This window comes from Scyliorhinus torazame, chromosome 5 (genome assembly GCF_047496885.1).
Source record: "Scyliorhinus torazame isolate Kashiwa2021f chromosome 5, sScyTor2.1, whole genome shotgun sequence".
NCBI classification, from domain to species: Eukaryota; Metazoa; Chordata; class Chondrichthyes; order Carcharhiniformes; family Scyliorhinidae; genus Scyliorhinus; species Scyliorhinus torazame.
In genome coordinates this window covers 107,147,068-107,166,019 of record NC_092711.1, presented here as the reverse complement: position 1 = coordinate 107,166,019, position 18,952 = coordinate 107,147,068, and the positions used below count along the sequence as shown (strand labels likewise).

Genomic DNA, 18,952 nt, shown 5'->3' with positions numbered 1-18,952 from the left:
TAATCAGTCAAGTTCTTCAATCTGGCCCCGGGTCACTGTCCGTGTGGAGTTTGCACATTCTCCTCGTGTCAGCGTGGGTCTCACCCCCACAGCACAGAATGTCATTGGATAGACATATGGACGATAAGGGAATAGTGTAGATGGGCTTTAGAGTGGTTTCACAGGTCGGCGCAACATCGAGGGCCGAAGGGCCTGTACTGCGCTGTTATGTTCTATGTTCTATGTTCTAAAGATGTGCAGGGTAGCTGGATTGGCCACGTTAAATTGCCCCTTAATTGGAAAAGAAAATAATTGGGTACTCTAAATGTTTTTTTTTAAAAGTCAGTCAAGATCCCTCTCTCCCAGCTTACTCACTTTTCCAACTTCTCCCATCGGGCAGGAGATACAAAAGTCTGAGAACACGCATGAACAGACTCAAAAACAGCTTCTTCCCCACTGTCACCAGACTCCTAAGGGATCCTCTTATGGACTGATCTGATTAACACTACACCCCTGTATGCTTCACCCGATGCCGGTGTTTATGTAGTTACATTGTGTATCTTGTGTTGCCCTATTATGTATTTTCTTTTATTTCCTTTCTTTTTATGTAATTAATGATCTGTTGAGCTCACTTGGCGAGACAACTGGTCTATAAAGCAGAGCAGGCCAGCATTGCAGGTTCAGTTCCCATACGAGCTGTGGTTATTCATGAAGGTCCGCCTTCTCAACCTTGCCCTTGGCTTGAGGTGTCATGATCGGTGGGTTAAATCACCACCAGTCAGCTATGGCAACTTTACCTTTTACCTAGACACAGTGAATTGTAAAATTTGCACGAAAGATCCATTTTGGGTTGAAGGAAAAATTCATAAAATTATTATCAACAAGTTCCTGCGAAAAATCACAGATGGTGCTCTTCAAAAGGAACATTGCAGCCCTGAAAATCAGTGACAGATCCAGAATATTAAACTCCTGCCATTTGTAGGGATTGTTAATGTCAGCAGAAACAAAACAAATATTGTCAGATTATCAATCCTGGATGTGATTAACAGCAGAATCCAAACCCTGCAAACAGTTGTGAACTCGCTGGTGTGTCAGCAGGTGGGATGACCGAGTGTATCCCTTCCCACACTCAGAGCAGGTGAACGGCCTTTCCCCGGTGTGAGTGCGCTTGTGTAAATGCAGGCTGCCAGACTGTGTAAATCCCTTCCCACACTCGGAGCAAGTGAATGGTCTCTCTCCAGTGTGAGTGCGCTGATGTGCAGTGAGGATTGATAACTGCCTGAAACTCTTTCCACAGTACGTGCAAATGAATGGCTTCTCCTCTGTGTGAATTCGCTGGTGTGACTGGAGGCTGGATAAATTAGTGAATTCATTCCCACACGTGGAGCATGTGAATGGCCTCTCTCCAGTGTGAACCCGCTTGTGCGCACTGAGGTTGGATGAAGACCTGAACCTCTTTCCACAGGGAGTGCAGCTGAATGGCCTCTCCTCAGTGTGAATTCGCTGGTGTGACAGCAGGTTGGATGACAGAGTGAAGCCCTTCCCACACACAGAACAAGTGAACGGCTTCACCCCTCTGTGAATTTGCTGGTGTGACCAAAGACCGGATGGACCAGCGAAATTCTTCCCACACAAGGAACAGGTGAACGACTTCCCCCCAGTGTGAACTCGCTGATGTGCATTGAGGTTGGATGAACATGAGAACCTCTTTCCACAGGTAAAGCAGCTGAATGGCCTCTCCTCTGTATGAATTCGCCGGTGTGACAGCAGGTGGGATGAGGTAGTGAATCCCTTCCCGCACTCTGCACAGATGAATGGCTTCTTTCCAGTGTGACTCTGTCGATGGTATTCCAGCAGGTATGGATAATTGAATCCTTTACCACAATCATCACATTGCCATGGTTTCTCCATTTTGTTAGCCCCATTGTGACTGCGTTGATGTGTTTCCAGCCGGGATGGATAATTGAATCCCTTCCCACAGTCCCCACATTTCCACGGTTTTTCCATGGTTCTGGTATCCTTGTGTCTTTCCAGATTGCACAATCAGTTAAAGCTTCATTCACACACAGAACCCATGCACACTTTCGCCCGGCTGTGAATGGTGTGACGTTTTTTCAGGCTGTGCTGCTGTTTAAAGCTCTTTCCACAGTCAGTCCACTGGAACACTCTCACTCGGGTGTGTGTGTGCTTTGGTGCTTTTCCAGTCACACCGATGTTTGAAATTTTCTTGCACAGACAGAACACGGAAACATTTCTCCTTCCACATTCAAAAGCCAATGTTATTTAGGTCCTGATGAATCGAGTGACTATCAGACCTTGACGAGAAGTTCAGTCTGCATTTCCTGTCTGTAAATCCTCCACTTCCAATATCCTGCAAAATGAGTTTACAAAAGTCATCACAGTCAGTCCAGTATAGAAACTTTGAAGAGACAATTCAAATTTTTCTGCAACAATTTTTCCTCTCTTGTTCCCCCAAAGCTGCAAATCGCCGCCCCACACACCCTCCCTCCTCCCTGGGCTAAAATCCAAATCCATCTCACCATCTGCACCATTTCTTTCCTCCACTCCCAGTTTTCTCCCTCCCTCTCCTCTGCCTGGGTTCAGTTCTCCAGCTCCTGTCTGCAGACTGACAATAACATCAATGGGTCTTATTGGGGGTTTGGGGCCTCCAGCGGGTATTTGTGAATCCTCCCCGCCCACCTGCCAGGGTTTCCTTCCTTGCCAGAGATCAGAGTCCTCATTGATTTGAGTGCAAAGTGTAAGCTCTTATTTATTATCCCCCCTCCCCCATCCTCTGATGTGAACCATCCTCCAGTGTCTGAAGCAGGATGGTGCCCGTTAACCTGGGCCTGTTCCCGGGAGGGAGAAGCCCCGCAGCTGCAAACCAGGGAGCTGACAATGATTGGGAAGGGTTTGCGGATCCACAAAGTGTTTCCAAATCCTCCCACCCACCGCCTGAAGCTGACTCCGCTTCTCCGGGACAAACAAGGGCCCAGGCATTAATCATACTGCGCATGCACCAGATTTTTTGACACTACACATGCACACCCCCACCCCCCCCAGTAGCCACACTGCGCATGCTCTGGCTCTCAAGCCCGGGATATGATTGACGTCAGCTTATGACCAATAGGAGAGAGGGAACGGACAGGAAGGCAGAACGGGCGCTTCTGGTCCTCCAACCAATCGGAGGGAATTAGGGGCGGGGCCGAGGGCGTGAGTGAAGCATGCGCAGTGCGGGTAATGGCGATGAAGAGCCGCTGATCTGGCGAGTGCACAAATGATGAGGTGAGATTGTCGGTGTGGAGGGTGCGATGGATCGGGCAGCTGGGCGGGAGTTTTCGTAAACATGTTGTGTAAACAGAAAGCCAAAACAGCGGACAAATCGGGTCCATTTACGACTAACGGGGCAGCAGCGCCTCATGTTCGGCCCCCGTTCACGGTCACCATTTTTATTGGGGGCAATGAGCAGCAAGGCGCATGCGCACTTGCTATCGTTGTTGGGGAAATGAATAGAAACAGACCCTTCGAGCCTGCCCCACCGTCCCAGGAATCATTCTGGTAAACCTAGATACCTACTTCATGGCCATTCCAGCTAATAGTCTGCCTTCTCATTTTTGCTATCAAAGTGGACAACCTCTCATTCCTCCAAATTATACTGCATCTCCCATTAATTTGCCCACTCTCAACTTGTTCAAATTATACTGAAGGAACTCTGCACCCTCCTCACAGCTCACCCTCCCATCACCCCTTCTCTCATTAGCCATGGATGCCTCGTTCTCCCCTTAGCATGATTCAGATGATGTAGCCCATCCCCCAGCTATTTACTGCTGATTTACCAGCTTTACCTTCTCATCATTAGGAATTATTTTCGATATGCTGGAGTCTTTCTCTTCCTCTCCTGAGCTTATATTGACCATCACATTCTGCTCCATTTTTAGTCCCTGAGCATTCTGCACACCCTGAAACGTCAGCTCACTTCCTCTTTACAAAATTACTGCCTGACCTGCTGAGTATTTCCAGCATTTGCTCTTTTTAGTTCAGATTTCCAGCAACTGCAGTATTTTGTTTTTGTTTTATTTCAGACGTTTCTCACAGAAGGAGAGATGGACCAATTGCGAGCTGCAGGGGTTGGATCACGCCTCCTGTGGAGCTCATTTGTTATGATGTAATGGAATGATTCCCAAAGTAAAATACTGTTGCCGCAGTCCCAGAGGCTGCTTACCATTTTGAGGGGGAGAGCTGAGTGGTGCTGATTTAACCTGAGGATCAGCACACCTCAGGCGGGGGGAAAGGTTAAGCAGGCGGGGCCTTCAGGAATAACCACAGCCGGTGCAGGAATTGGACCCATCCTGTTTCCTGTTGGACTCACTCTGCATCACGAACCAGCTGAGCTAAACCGGGGATGTTGCGGAGATGAAGATAGAATCCCTACAGTGCAGAAGGAGGCCAATTAGCCCATCGTGTCTTCTCCAATCCAGTCCACCCTATACCTGTAATCCTAAAACCTAACCTGCACATCCCTGGACACGAAGAGGCAATTTATCATGGCCAATCCACCTAACCTGCACATCTTTGGACTGTGGGAGGAAACCAGAGCACCCGGAGGAAACCCCAGCAGACACAGGGAGAAAGTGCAAACTCCACACAGATAGTCGCCCAAGGCTGGAATTGAACTCGGGTCCCTGGCGCTGTGATGCAGCAGTGCAAACCACTGTGCCGTGCCGCCCATCTTCCCAATATTTAATTGAAGGCAATTTCTACTCATCCAGTCCTGAATGGCAGACAAGTCAGGATGGTGTGTGAGTTGGAGGGGAATTTGGTCCTCCTCCATGTGGAAGTTTAGGGTTCAAACCTCTGGTCAAGTTGTAAATAATAAAATCTCTCTCCTTTGCCCCTGTCTCTTTCACCTCTCTCTTCATCCATAGCGGCCAAAGTCCATTGTAGATCCACACTGGGTGGCAGGTTCCATTCCCATAAGGACATTAGTGAACCATTGGCTTTTTGTGACAATCCAGCAGTTTGCATGGTCACTTTTCCCTAGTGCCGGCCCCACAAATGACCAGATTCATTCAGCTCAATTTCACAACCAGCTTTTGTGTTTTTGTGAGTTCTCGCTCATTCCCTTTTTTCTGTTTTAAATCAGTTTCACAGGATGTTAGAAGGGGAGGATTTGCAGCCAATTAACTGAAACCAAACGTCACATCTGTCGTCCATCGTAACCTGAATATCATTGAATCTTGAACATGGAGGGGAAAAGCACCGTTCACAGTGGAGAGAAACTGTACACTTGTTCTGTGTGTGGACGAGACTTCAGCCAATCAACTGTCCCATCCAGACACAAGTACAGTCAGACTGGGGAGAAACTGTGGAAATGTGGGGATTGTGAGGGAGGATTCAGTGACCTCTCTGAGCTGGAGATTCACCAACACAGTAACACCAGGGAGAGGCCATTCACCTGCTCTGAGTGTGGAAAGGCATTCACGCAGTCATCCACCCTGCTGACACACCTTCGAGTTCACACTGGGGAGAGACCATTCACCTGCTCCAAATGTGGGAAGAGATTCACTCAGTCATCCAACCTGCTGACACACCAGCAGGTTCACACTGGACAGAGGCAATTCACCTGCTCGGAGTGTGGGATGAGATTTACTCAGTCATTCAATCTGCTGAGACACCAGCGAGTTCACACTGGGGCGAGGCCTTTCACTTGCTCCGAGTGTGGGAAGGGATTCAGTCAGTTGTCTACCCTGCAGACACACCAGCGAGTTCACACTGATGAGAGACCTTTTAAATGTCAAGTCTGTGGGAAGTGCTATAAAAGTTTAAAGGAAGTGATGTTCCATCAACGTGTTCACAGTGAGGAGAGACCATTTAAATGCCCAGACTGTGGGAAGTGCTATAAAGGCTCCAGGGAACTGATGTTTCATAAACGTGTTCACACCGACGACAAACCGTTCAGGTGCAGTCACTGTGCGACTGGGTTCAGATGGTCATCCCAACTCACTGAACACCAGCGTATACACACCGGGGAGAAGCCATTCATCTGCTCTGACTGTGGGAAGGGATTCACTCGGTCATCCCACCTCATGGCACATCAGCAAGTTCACACAGATGAGAGACCTTTTAAATGTCCAGACTGCGGGAAGTGCTGTAAAAGTTCCAGCAATCTGGTGTCCCATCAACGTGTTCACAACGAGCAGAGACCTTTTCAATGTCCAGACTGTGGGAAATGCTATAAAAGTTCCAGCGACCTGCTGTCCCACCAACATGTTCACACTGACGAGAGACCGTTTAGGTGCTCTCACTGTGCGACTGGGTTCAGGCGATCGTCCCAACTCAGCGTACACCAGCGAATTCACACAGGGGAGAAGCCGTTCACCTGCTCCAAGTGCGGGAAGGGATTCACTCAGAAATCCAACCTGCTGAGTCACCAGCGAGTTCACACGTGACTGCTGGAGTTTGATTATTCTGTTAAACATAAATCGCAAACATTCGTTATGGTCTTTCACTTCTGATATGAATAAATTACAGCTCAGTTATAAATACTAATGTCCTGGATAAAAGTCAAATAAATCAGGTTTGTGTTAAACTCACAGTCTTGAAACTTTTTTTAAAAATATTTTTTATTCAAATTTTTCGGTCAAACAAAGACAGTACAAAATTTTCCCTTTTGCAACTTTAAAACAATATAAATAATGATGATGACCGTTTAAAAAAATATATATATATATATGTATGAACTAGACTGCAACTGCCAGCAACAAAAATAAAAACTAGCCAATATCCAAAATAATAAAGTCACAAAAACCAATATAAATAACTCATATACAAACACCTGTGCAAAACCCCTGAGGGCCCGGATGGGCCCTCCCCTCCCCCCCCTCCCCCCTGGGTTGCTGCTGCTACCTTTCCCATTTCCCTTATCGTTCTGCGAGATAGTTGAGGAACGGTTGCCACCGCCTGGTGAACCCTTGAGCCGAACCTCTTAGTGCGTATTTTATCCGCTCCAATTTTATATACCCCGCCATGTCCTTTATCCAGGCCTCCACGCCTGGGGGTTTAGCTTCTTTCCACATAAGTAATATCCTTCGCCGGGCTACTAGGGACGCAAAGGCTAAAACATCAGCCTCTCTCGCCTCCTGCACTCCCGGCTCGTCCGCAACCCCAAATATCGCCAACCCCCAGCCTGGCTCGACCCAGACCCCCACCACCCTTGAAAGCACATTCGCCACCCCCACCCAGAACCCATGCAGGACCGGGCATGACCAAAACATGTGGGTGTGGTTCGCTGGGCTTCCCGCGCATCTCCTGCACCTATCCTCCACTCCAAAAAATCTACTTAACCTTGCTCCAGTCATGTGCGCCCTATGTAGAACCTTGAATTGTATCAGGCTGAGCCTGGCGCATGAGGACGCAGAGTTTACCCTACTTAAGGCATCTGCCCACAGCCCCTCCTCAATCTCTTCCCCTAGCTCCTCTTCCCATTTTCCCTTCAGCTCCTCCACCCTCGTCTCCCCCTCGTCTCTCATTTCTCTGTATATATCTGACACCCTACCATCCCCCACCCATGCCCCCGAAATCACTCTGTCCTGAATCTCTTGCGCCGGGAGCCGCGGAAATTCCCTCACCTGTTGCCTCGCAAAAGCCCTCAGTTGCATATATCGAAATGCATTCCCCGGTGGCAACCCATATTTTTCTGTCAGTGCTCCCAGACTCGCAAACGTCCCGCCTAGGAACAAATCCTTCAATTTCACAATCCCTGCTCTCTGCCAAGCTTTAAATCCCCCATCTATCTTCCCCGGGACGAACCTGTGGTTGTTCCTTATCGGGGACCTCACCGAGGCACCCATCACTCCCTTATGTCGTCTCCACTGCCCCCAAATTTTCAGTGTTGCCACCACCACTGGACTTGTGGTGTATTTCTTCGGGGAGAACGGTAAAGGCACCGTCGCTAATGCTTTTAGGCTGGTTCCCCTACAGGACTCCATCTCTCGTCTTTTCCACGCCGCTCCCTCCCCTTCCCCCATCCACTTGCATACCATTGACATGTTGGCGGCCCAATAATAGTCACTTAAACTCGGCAGTGCCAGTCCCCCCTATCCCTACTACGCTGCAGGAACCCCCTCTTCACTCTTGGGGTCTTCGCAGCCCACACAAAACTCATAATGCTCTTATCCACTTTCTTGAAAAAGGCCTTTGTAATCATCACAGGTAGGCACTGGAACACAAAAAGAAACCGCGGAAGGATCACCATTTTAACCGCCTGCACCCTACCCGCCAGTGACAGGGGCACCATGTCCCATCTCCTAAAGTCTTCTTCCATCTGCTCCACCAATCTTACTAAATTAAGCTTATGCAAGGTTCCCCAGTTCCTGGCCACCTGGATCCCTAGGTACCGAAAATCCCTTGTTACTCTCCTCAACGGTAAATCATCTATTCCCCTGCCCTGTTCCCCAGGGTGCATCACAAACAGCTCACTCTTCCCCATATTCAATTTATATCCTGAAAATTCCCCAAACTCCCTGAGTGTCTGCATGATCTCGGACATCCCCTCCACTGGGGGAACATACAACAACAAATCATCCGCGTATAGTGACACCCGGTGCTCTTCTCCTCCCCTAAGTACTCCCCTCCACTTCCTAGAGCCCCTCAGCGCTATGGCCAGTGGCTCAATTGCCAACGCAAACAGTAACGGGGACAGAGGACATCCCTGTCTTGTCCCTCTGTATAGACGGAAGTGGTCAGATCTCTGCCTATTTGTAGTCACACTTGCCACCGGGGCCCCGTATAGAAGCTGAACCCATCCAATAAACCCCTCTCCAAATCCAAATCTCCTCAGTATTCCCACAGGTAGTCCCACTCCACTCTCAAATGCTTTCTCTGCCTCCCCCTCCGGCGGGGGCAACATCATCACACCCAACAGCCTCCGTATGTTAGTGTTCAATTGTGTCCCCTTAAGAAACCCCGTTTGATCCCCGTGAACCACCCCCGGGACACAATCCTCCATCCTCGTCGCCATCACCTTGGCCAAAAGCTTGGCATCTACATTCAGGAGGGAAATAGGCCTGTAAGACCCGCACTGCAGCGGGTCTTTGTCCCTTTTCAAGAGCAGCGATTTTGTCGCCTCCGACATCGTCGGGGGCAACGTCCCCCTTTCCCTGGCCTCATTAAAGGTTCTCGTCAGAAGCGGGGCCAGCAGGTCCACGTATTTCCTATAAAATTCCACCGGGAACCCATCCGGTCCCGGGGCCTTCCCTGCCTACATGCTCCCAATCCCTTTTACCACCTCCTCCACCTCCATCTGTGCTCCCAGTCCTGTCCTCTCCTGCTCCTCAACGTTCGGGAATTCCAACTGGTCTAGGAAGTGCATCATTCCCTCCTTCCCTTCCGGGGGCTGAGCCTTATACAGCCTCTCATAAAATGCCTTAAACACCCGGTTCACCCTCTCCGCTCCCCGTTACATCTCACCCTCCTCGTCCCTAACCCCTCCAATCTCCCTCGCCGACCCCCTCTTCCTCAGTTGTTGGGCCAGTAACCGGCTCGCCTTCTCTCCGTACTCATACTGCACTCCCTGTGCCTTCCTCCATTGTGCCTCCGCCGTACCCGTGGTCAACAAATCAAATTCCGTGTGCAACCTTCGCCTTTCCCTGTATAGTCCTTCATCCGGAGCAACCGCATACTGCCTATCCACCCTCAAAATTTCTCTCAACAATCTCTCCCTCTCTTTGCTCTCTTGTTTCCCCTTATGGGCCCTTATGGAGATCAGTTCCCCTCTGACCACCGCCTTCAATGCTTCCCAGACCACTCCCACCTGAACCTCTCCGTCGTCATTCATCTCCAGATACCTTTCGATACATCTCCTTACCCTTACACACACACCCTCGTCCACCAACAATCCCATATCTAATCTCCACAGTGGGTGCTGTTCCTTTTCCTCTCCTACTTCCAGATCTACCCAATGTGGGGCATGGTCCGAAATGGCTATAGCCGAGTACTCCGTCCCGGCCACCTTCGGGATCAGCGCCCTTCCCAGGACAAAGAAGTCTATCCGAGAATACACCTTGTGGACATGGGAGAAGAAGGAGAACTCTTTACTCCTAGGCCTAGTAAATCTCCAGGGATCCACTCCTCCCATCTGCTCCATGAAGTCCTTAAGCACCTTGGCCGCTGCCGGCCTCCTCCCGGTCCTAGACCTGGACCGGTCCAGCCATGGATCCAGCACCGTGTTGAAGTCTCCCCCCATTACCAACTTTCCCGCCTCCAGGTCCGGGATACGCCCCAGCATACGCTTCATGAAGTTGGCATCATCCCAGCTCGCGGCATATACGTTCACCAGAACCACCGCCTCACCTTGCAATCTGCTACTCACCATCACGTATCTACCCCCACTGTCTGCCACTATAGTCCACGCCTCAAACAATACCTGTTTCCCCACTAATATTGCCACCCCTCTATTTTTCGCATCCAAGCCCAAGTGAAATACCTGTCCCACCCATTCGTTTCGTAATCTGACCTGATCCGCCAGTTTCAGATGCGTCTCCTGCAGCATGACCACATCTGCCTTTAATTTCTTTAGGTGCGCAAGTACCCTTGCCCTCTTAATCGGCCCGTTCAGCCCTCTCACGTTCCACGTGATCAACCGGGTTGGGGGGCTCTTGACCCCGCCCCCCCTCGTCGACTAGCCATCCCCTTTTTTAAACCAGCTCCTCACCCGGTTCCCACGCACCCACTTGTCCCCCAACGGTGTCCTCCCGTCCCGACCATCCCATCCTGTAGCAGCTCCCCCTTCCCCTTAACATCAGCAACCCAGTTACCACCCCCCCCCCCCCCCGCTAGATCCCCCTCCAGCGTGTTTGCTCCCCCCATGTTGCTTCCAGAAGTCAGCAAAATCTGGCTGACCTCGGCTTCCCCCATTTATCCTCAGCCTCCCATTGTGTAAGGCTCCCTCCTTCCTGCGCCCCCTTTTCCCGCCACAATTACCATAGCGCGGGAGCAAAGCCCGCGCTTCCCACTCGGCCCCACCGCTAATGGCACAGCTCCCTCTCTCCTTCCCCACCGGCGCCCACAGTTCACCATATCCTCCCCCCCCCCCATCGAGGGGAAAGAGAAAATTTCCCCCCCCTTCCGATTCCCAGTCCCATGCAATCACACCACTGCTTTATTACAAAAGTTCTTTCTCTCTCCAGTCTAGTCCAGCTTCTCCTCTTCAATGAATGTCCACGCCTCTTCTGCCGTCTCGAAGTAGTGGTGTTTCCCTTGATGTGTAACCCACAGTCTCGCCGGCTGCAGCATACCAAATTTAACTTTCTTTCTATGGAGCACCGCCTTGGCCCGATTGAAACTCGCCCTGCTTCTCGTCACCTCCGCACTCCAATCCTGGTACACGCGGATCACCGCATTCTCCCACCTGCAGCTCCATGTCTTTTTCGCCCATCTCAGGACCATCTCCCTGTCTTTATAGCGGTGAAACCTCACCACTATAGCTTGAGGTATTTCTCCCGCCTTCGGTCTTCTCGCAAGGACTCGATATGCTCCCTCCACTTCCAAGGCGCCCGTCGGGGCCTCCGGTCCCATTAAGGAATGAATCATAGTGCTCACATATGCCCCGACGTCCGCTCCCTCTGCACCTTCGGGAAGACCCAAAACTCTTAGGTTCTTCCTCCTCGAGCTATTTTCCAGGGCTTCCAGCCTCTCCATACACCTCTTATGCAGTGCCTCGTGTGTCTCTGTCTTCACCACCAGGCCCTGTATTTCGTCCTCATTTTCGGCAGCCTTTGCCTTCACGCCACAAAGCTCCAATTCTTGGGTCTTCTGCGCCTCCTTTAGCCCCTCAATCGCCTGCAGCATCGGGGCCAGCACCTCCTTCTTTAGCTCCTCAACACATCTCCGAAGGAACTCTTGCTGTTCCGGGCCCCATACCAAACGGCCTCCCTCCGCTGCCATCTTGCTTCGTGCTTCCCTTCCTTGCCGCTGCTCCAGAGGATCCTCTGCAATCCGGCCACTATTATCTCCTTTCTCCATGTATATCCGGGGGGATTCCCTTCTGTTTCACCGCCCAATGGGTTTAGCCGTCAAAAATTGCCGTTGGGGCTCCCAATAAGAGCCCAAAAGTCCGTTCAAACGGGAGGTGCCAAAACGTGCGACCTAGCTGGTCATCGCCGCACCCGGAAGTCCTGTTGAAACTTTTTAACATCCCTAACTCAAGTCAGTTCCTTTTGCTCTATCTGGCCTTCTCCTCCATCCTCATCATTCATGGAGCTTCTTTGTCACTGGGATTGAGACACTCTGATCAGCTGCCTCTGCCTCTGCCCTCTCTTTCACCCTCCCACTGGGTAAACTGTCTCTGTTGCCTCTCCCGATGAACACTGAACTCACATCACAGTTTCTCTCCTGTCTTGTCCCTGATTCTATTTCTACAGAACTGCTGCCCATTCAGTTTCCTCATGTTAGCTGACATTGTTTATGATTCTCTCTCTCTCCTCATACTATCCCTCTCACCTTTAAATACATCAGTCACCCTTCCTGAAATAAAACATCCCTTGACCTCACCTTCCTTGCAAATTACGGACGGCCCCCATTTCCAACCTCCCTTTCCACTCCACTCTCCTTGTACCCAGTTACCCAAGCATCTATCCTCGGCTCCTCCTATTTCTCATCTACATGCTGCCACTAGATGACATCATCCAAAAGTACCGTGTTAGTTTTCACATGTACACTGACAACACCCAGCTCCACATGCACATTCCGGCGCTTGTTTGGGTGCACAGATGGAGAAGTCCGAATGTCCAAATTACCTAACAGCACGTCTTTCGGGTCTTGTGGGAGGAAACCGGAGCACCCGGAGGAAACCCACGCAGACACAGGGAGAACGTGCAGACTCCGCACATACAGTGACCCAAGCAGGAATCGAACCTGGGACCCTGCGCTGTGAAGCCACAGTGCTAATCACTGTGCTACCATGCCGCCCTTATCTGCTATCCTTACCTGGTCTGGCCTACAACTCCAGACCCACAGCAATGTGGTTGACTCTTAATTACCATGGAAATGAGTTGAAGAAAGTGCTGAGATGTTTTCAAATGGAAACGGGACAAGCACATGAGAGAAAATGGAATTGAAAATCAGCTGAAAGGCTGAGATTGGATAGGTGTGGGAGTCAGAGATGTGTGCCGAATATGGACAGCAGCAGAATCTGTGACAGAATGGCCTGTTTGTGTCTTATATATTCACATAAATTCAATGTAATCTCCTTTTACAGAATATTTGCAGATGCAAACATCATGTCGAGATCTGACAGAATCACTTGATTCATCAGGATCGGCCTTTCAACGTGGAAGGAGAAATGTTTGTCTGTTTTGTCTATCGGAAAAAAATTCAAAAATCACTGTGATTGGAAAAGCACCGAGACACAGACATCAAAGTAATTTTCCACAGTTAGCTGGAAGTGAGTTTTAACCAATCACACTGCATGAAATTAAATTGCAGCATTTACATCAGGGAGACACCGTACTCAGGCTTCAACTGATGATCCAAGTTGGAGAGACACAAGGACATTCGCACCAAAGGAATCAAGAAGCAGCAATTGGACATTCAGCTCCGTGAGCCTGTTCCACCATTTAATAACTTCACGGCTGATCTGACAGTGACCTCAAATCTGCATCCCACCGTCACCTGATAACTTGTCAATAACCATGGAGAAACCGTGGAAATGTGGGGACTGTGCGATGGGATTCAATTACCCATCTGAATTGGAAACTCATCGACGTATTCACACTGGGGAAAGGCCGTTCACCTGCTCGGTGTGTGGGAAGGGATTCACTCGGGCATCAAACCTCCTGACACACCAACTTGTTCATACTGATCAGAGACCGTTTAAATGTGCTGACTGTGAGAAGAGATTTAAAAGCAGAAATGATTTACTGAGACACCAACGCACTCACACTGGGGAGAGGCCATTCACCTGCTCCGTGTGTGGGAAGGGATTCACCTTTTCATCCCAGCTTCTGCAACACCAGCGAGTTCACACTGGGGAGAGACCGTACACTTGACCCGTGTGTGACAAGAAATTTACTCAGTCATCCCACCTGACATCAAACCAACTTGTTCACACTGATCAGAAATCTTTTAAATGTTGCGACTGTGAAAAGAGATTTAAAAGTAAACCGAATCTGCTGAAACACCAGCGAGTTCACACGGAAACCGAATCATAGCATTTACAGTGCAGAAGGAGGGCATTTGGCCCATCGAGTGCACCGGCCCTCGCAAAGAGCACCTTACTTACACCCATACCTCCAACCTAACCCATAACCCCACCTCACCTTTTTGGACACTGAGGGCAATTTAGCATGGCCAATCCATCTAATCTGCACACCTTTGGACTGTGGGGGGAAACCGGAGCACCCGGAGGAAACCGACGCAGACACGGGGACAACCCGCAGCCTCCGCACAGATAGTGACCCAAGCCGGGAATCAAACCTGGGACCCTGGAGCTGTGAAGCAACAGTGCTAACCACTGTGCTACTGTGTCTCCCACATGTGGGAGCGGTACTGGGGAGAGGCTGTTTAACTGATCGGTGTGTGTGAGGAGATTCACTCGGTCAAACAACCTGCACAGACATCAGCAAGTTCGCAGGCAACAGCAGGGTTTGGATTCAGCTGTTGTTGCTGCTGTTAGTCACATCTGGGACTGAATGATGCCTGGACGTCTGTTTCCAGTGGGGCTCCACAGTTTCCGGTATATATCAATGATTTAGACTGAAATGTATGCACCAGGATTATACAAAAGTTGCTCATGTGTTTTAGACAATGAGGGAGAAAGCCATGGACTGGGTCAGATGGACAGAAAAATGGGAAATGGAAATTTAGATAATGAGAGGTGAGGAACATACTTCAGTTAACTCCCGATAAAAATAAGGTCACTTCAGGATCATGGAAAAAACTGATTGGTGGGGAAGCTACAAATAATCCTTTTTTTAAAAAAAAAATTCAGACCCAATTATTATTTTGTTTTTCCAATTAAGTGGCAATTTAGCCTGGCCAATCCACCTAACCTACACATCTTTGGGTTGTGGGGGTGAAACCCATGCAGACACGTGGAGAATGAGCAAACTCCACACGGACAGTGACCCAGTGCCGGGATTCAAACCCGGGTCCTCAGCGCTGTAGTCCCAGTGCTAACCATTGCTCCACGTGCTGCCCTAGCTACAAATAATTCTAAGAACTTTATTGAACAGTTCTCAAATGGAAAGGCACTTGACCACATTACAACTAAGGATCTACAATAGACATTTGATCTAGCAAGTCATATTTAGGGCAAGATTATAAACAGAGGACATTAATTTAAAGTGATTAGAAAAAGAAGCAATGCTGAGCAAGGCTAGGAGAGTGGGCAAAGAAGTGGCAAATGGAATACAATGTGGAAAAATGTGAGGTTATGGACTTTGGAAGGAGAAATGGAGGCACAGACTATTTTCTAAATGGGAAAATGCTGAGGAAATCACAAGCACTTGGGAGTCCTTGTTCAAGATTCTCTTCAGGTTAGCGTGCAGGTGCACTGCAGCCCCACGGCGCCGAGGTCCCAGGTTCGATCCCAGCTCTGGGTCACTGTCCGTGTGGAGTTTGCACATTCTCCCCGTGTTTGCATGGGTTTCGCCCCCACAACCCAAAGATGTGCAGGGTAGTTGGATTGGCCATGCTAAATTGCCCCTTAATTTGAAAAAATGAATTGGGTACTCTAAATTTTAAAAAAAAATGTTTTTAAAAAGGTTAACGTGCATGTTCAGTCGGCAGTTAAGAAGGCAAATGCAACGTATTCATGTCGAGAGGGCTAAAATTCAAGACCAAGGATGTACTTCTGAGGCTATATAATGCTCTGATCAGACCCCTTTTGGAGTATTATGAGCCATTTTGGGCCCCATATCTAAGGAAGGATGTGTTGTCCTTGGAAAGGGTCCAGAGGAGGTTTACAAGAATGATCCCTGGAATGAAAAGCTTGTCGTATGAGGAACGGTTGAGGACTCTGGGTCTGTACTCGTTGGAATTTAGAAGGATATGGGGGTATCTTATTAAAACTTACGGGATACTGCGAGGCCTGGGTAGAGTGAACATGGAGAAGATGTTTCCACTTGTCGGAAAAACTAGAAGCAGAGGACACAATCTCAGACTAAAGGCAATGCTTTAAAACAGAGTAAGAAGTCTGACAACACCAGGTTAAAGTCCAACAGGTTTGTTTCGACTCACTAGCTTTAGGGGCACAGTTCCTTCCTCAGGTGATGAGGAGGAATTAAAACAGATGAGGAGGAATTTCTTCAGCCAGAGGGTGGTGAATCTGTGGAACTCTTTGCCCAGAAGGTCGTGGAGGCCAAATCACTGAGTGTCTTTCAGATAGAGATAGATAGGCTCTTGATTAATAAGGGGATCAGGGGTTATGGGGAGAATGGAGACGAGAAAAATATAGATTAATAGAATTTACAGTGCAGAAGGAGGCCATTCGGCCCATCGAGTCTGCACCGGCACTTGGAAAGAGCACCCTACCCAAGGTCCACATCTCCACCCTATCCCCATAACCTAGTAACCCCACCCAACCCAGTAGCCCTACCCAACACTAAGGGCAATTTTGGACACGAAGGGCAACTTATCATGGCAAATCCACCTAACCTGCACATCTTTGGACTGTGGGAGGAAACCGGAGCACCCGGAGGAAACCCACGCACACACGGGGAGGATGTGCAGACTCCGCACAGACAGTGGCTCAAGCTGGAATCAAACCTGGGACCCTGGAGCTGTGAAGCAATTGTACTATCCACAATGCTACCGTGCTGCCCTGATTGAATGGTGGAGCAGATTGGATGGGCCGAGTGGCCTAATTCTGCTCCTATGTCTTATGATGTGAAGAAAAACATTCTGTGCTGCATGTGGGATCATGAATGCACTGCTCGAAAATGTGGTGGAGGCAGATTCAATTGATGCCTTGAAAAGAAAATTGGACAACTATCTGTTACTGTCAGATCAGCCATGATCTTATTAAATGGTGGAGCAGACTGGGCTGAATAGCCAACTCCAGCTCCTTGGTCATCTGTTCGCATCTTTTGAGGAGAAAAATATCTACAGAGTTCAGGGCCAATGACAGCGGATTGTGACAGTTGCAGAAAGTTGGCACAGATACAATTTGTTGAGTGCCTTTGTTTTGTGCTGTCACCTTTCTATGCCACTGTGTTATGAGGGAAATGCAGTGCACCAATGCAAGAGAGGCAGATTGCTCCCTCGATTTGGATTGGATTTGTTTATTGTCACGTGTACCGAGGTACAGTGAAAAGTATTATTCTGCGAGCAGCTCAAACAGATCATTTTGTACATGAAAAGAAAGTAAACTAAAAGAAAATACATAATAGGGCAACATAAGGTACACAATGTAAATATATAGACAAAGGCATTGAGTGAAGCATACAGGAGTGTAGTATTAATCAGGTCAGTCCAGAAAAGGGTCCTTTAGGAGTCTGGTAATAGCAGGGTCGAAGCTGTTTTCAATCGGTTTGTGCGTGTTCTCAGACTTTTGTATCTCCTGCCCGATGGAAGAAGTTGGAAGAGTGAGTAAGCTTGGTGGGAGGGGTCTTTAATTATGCTACCCGCTTTCCCCAGGCAGCGGGAGGTGTGGATAGAGTCAATGGATGGGAGGCAGGTGTGTGTGATGGACTGGGCTGTGTTCACTACTCTCTGAAGGTTTCTTGCGGTCTTGGGCCGAGCAGTTGTCATACCAGGCTGTGATGCAGCCAGATAGGATGCTTTCAATGGTGCATCTGTAAACATTGGTAAGAGTCAGTGTGGACATGCCAAATTTCCTTAGTTTCCTGAAGAAGTATAGGCGCTGTTGTGCTTTGTTGGTGGTAGCGTTGATGTGCATGGAACAAGACAGATTTTTGGTGATGGAAACCCTGTGCCCCAGTGCAGGAGAGGCTGGTTGTTGGGCAGTGTGAGCTGATCATGGCTGGATAAAGACTAAGGCCGATGTCAAGACCCTTGGAGTGAAAACAGGTCTGGAGGGAATGGGTCAAAAAACCTGGGGAGTTGCATCTTGCATGAATCGTGAGTGTGACCCAGTGGCAATTATGAACAGTAAACAAACCTATCACTGATTTGATGAGATGAAATACCGTGTCCCAGGTGTTGTAAATACTGTACATACTGTAGATCAGCCTGCTTGCTGCCCATGTCTAAGTGATATCTTATCAGAATAATGTGCTTATGTAGTAAATAAAGTATCCAAACCTCTCATTGTGCTTCATGCCCAGCATCTTGCCTAACCGTGGATCTTCTGTTTTGCTAATTGCTCTATGGCGGCTGTTACCCAGAATCCCCTGCGTTGCAGAAAGTTCCCGATCAGTGAGTGTACGAGGCCAGTGCGCAGGTGCAGTGTGGGTGTGTGCTCTGAGCATGCTCAGTGTCAGTCATACTGAGAGAGTGAGGAGAAACTGGGTTGAAAACAACAGTGAGCTGTACCCCTGTGAGAAGGCCATCTCCCAGTCTCTGTTAGACTCTCCTGCAGCTTCCTGTCATGGTTGAGTTGGACAAGGAACTCTCATCATATGAGCTGGAAAAGGCCATTGATTGTTGAGCAAGCAGAAAGGTGCCCGGCAAGGATGGAATTCCAGCTGAACTGCTCACACACAAAGTCCCATCGACTGTTACACCTTCCTGCCTGCCCCTTTTGGGCTGTGAGACTGGTCCACAGAACATGTGTGATGCAATAAAAACAGCAGTGACAGAGGAGACAGCATCAACTACAGGGACATCTCACTCCTTAGAGTCAGGGGAAGACCATCACTTGGGTGATGTTTAACAGATTCATCTACTTGCAGACTTAGTGTATCCAGAAGCACAGTGCGGTTTCTGTGCTGACAGATCTACAGTGAACATGATCTTCTCCACACACCAGCTACAAGGGAAGAGAACAATTGGGGTTTGATCTAAAGCGTCAGTG

The 18,952-nt window shown here is 49.1% G+C and overlaps 2 protein-coding genes across 4 annotated transcripts in view; one reads left to right on the top strand and one right to left on the bottom strand.

Moving 5' to 3' along the window:
- The window catches only part of LOC140417842 (uncharacterized), a 59,554-nt gene that overhangs the window by 8,808 nt on the left and 31,794 nt on the right, over positions 1–18,952 (bottom strand). Inside the window, exon 2 of the mRNA XM_072501290.1 lies at positions 1,008–2,350. Within this exon, the coding sequence (XP_072357391.1) occupies positions 1,008–1,986 (979 nt within the window). The 5' untranslated portion in view covers positions 1,987–2,350. The remainder of the gene's footprint in view (positions 1–1,007; positions 2,351–18,952) is intronic.
- On the top strand, positions 3,191–6,568 carry LOC140421627 (uncharacterized). 3 transcript variants are annotated; one of them, XM_072506412.1, is made up of 3 exons: positions 3,191–3,264; positions 4,062–4,144; positions 5,123–6,568. In XM_072506412.1, the coding sequence occupies exon 3, from the start codon at positions 5,223–5,225 to the stop codon at positions 6,426–6,428; it is 1,206 nt and encodes a 401-aa protein (XP_072362513.1). In that variant the 5' UTR covers positions 3,191–3,264; positions 4,062–4,144; positions 5,123–5,222; the 3' UTR covers positions 6,429–6,568. The 3 variants fall into 3 exon arrangements, with proteins under 3 accessions (XP_072362513.1, XP_072362511.1, XP_072362512.1); XM_072506410.1 differs by having other exon boundaries at positions 4,062–6,568; XM_072506411.1 differs by lacking the exon at positions 4,062–4,144 and having other exon boundaries at positions 3,201–3,264.

Bases quoted from the DNA above. Each gene is read 5' to 3' on its own strand.
- LOC140421627 (XM_072506412.1), top strand. From the start codon at position 5,223: ATGGAGGGGAAAAGCACCGTTCACAGTGGAGAGAAACTGTACACTTGT.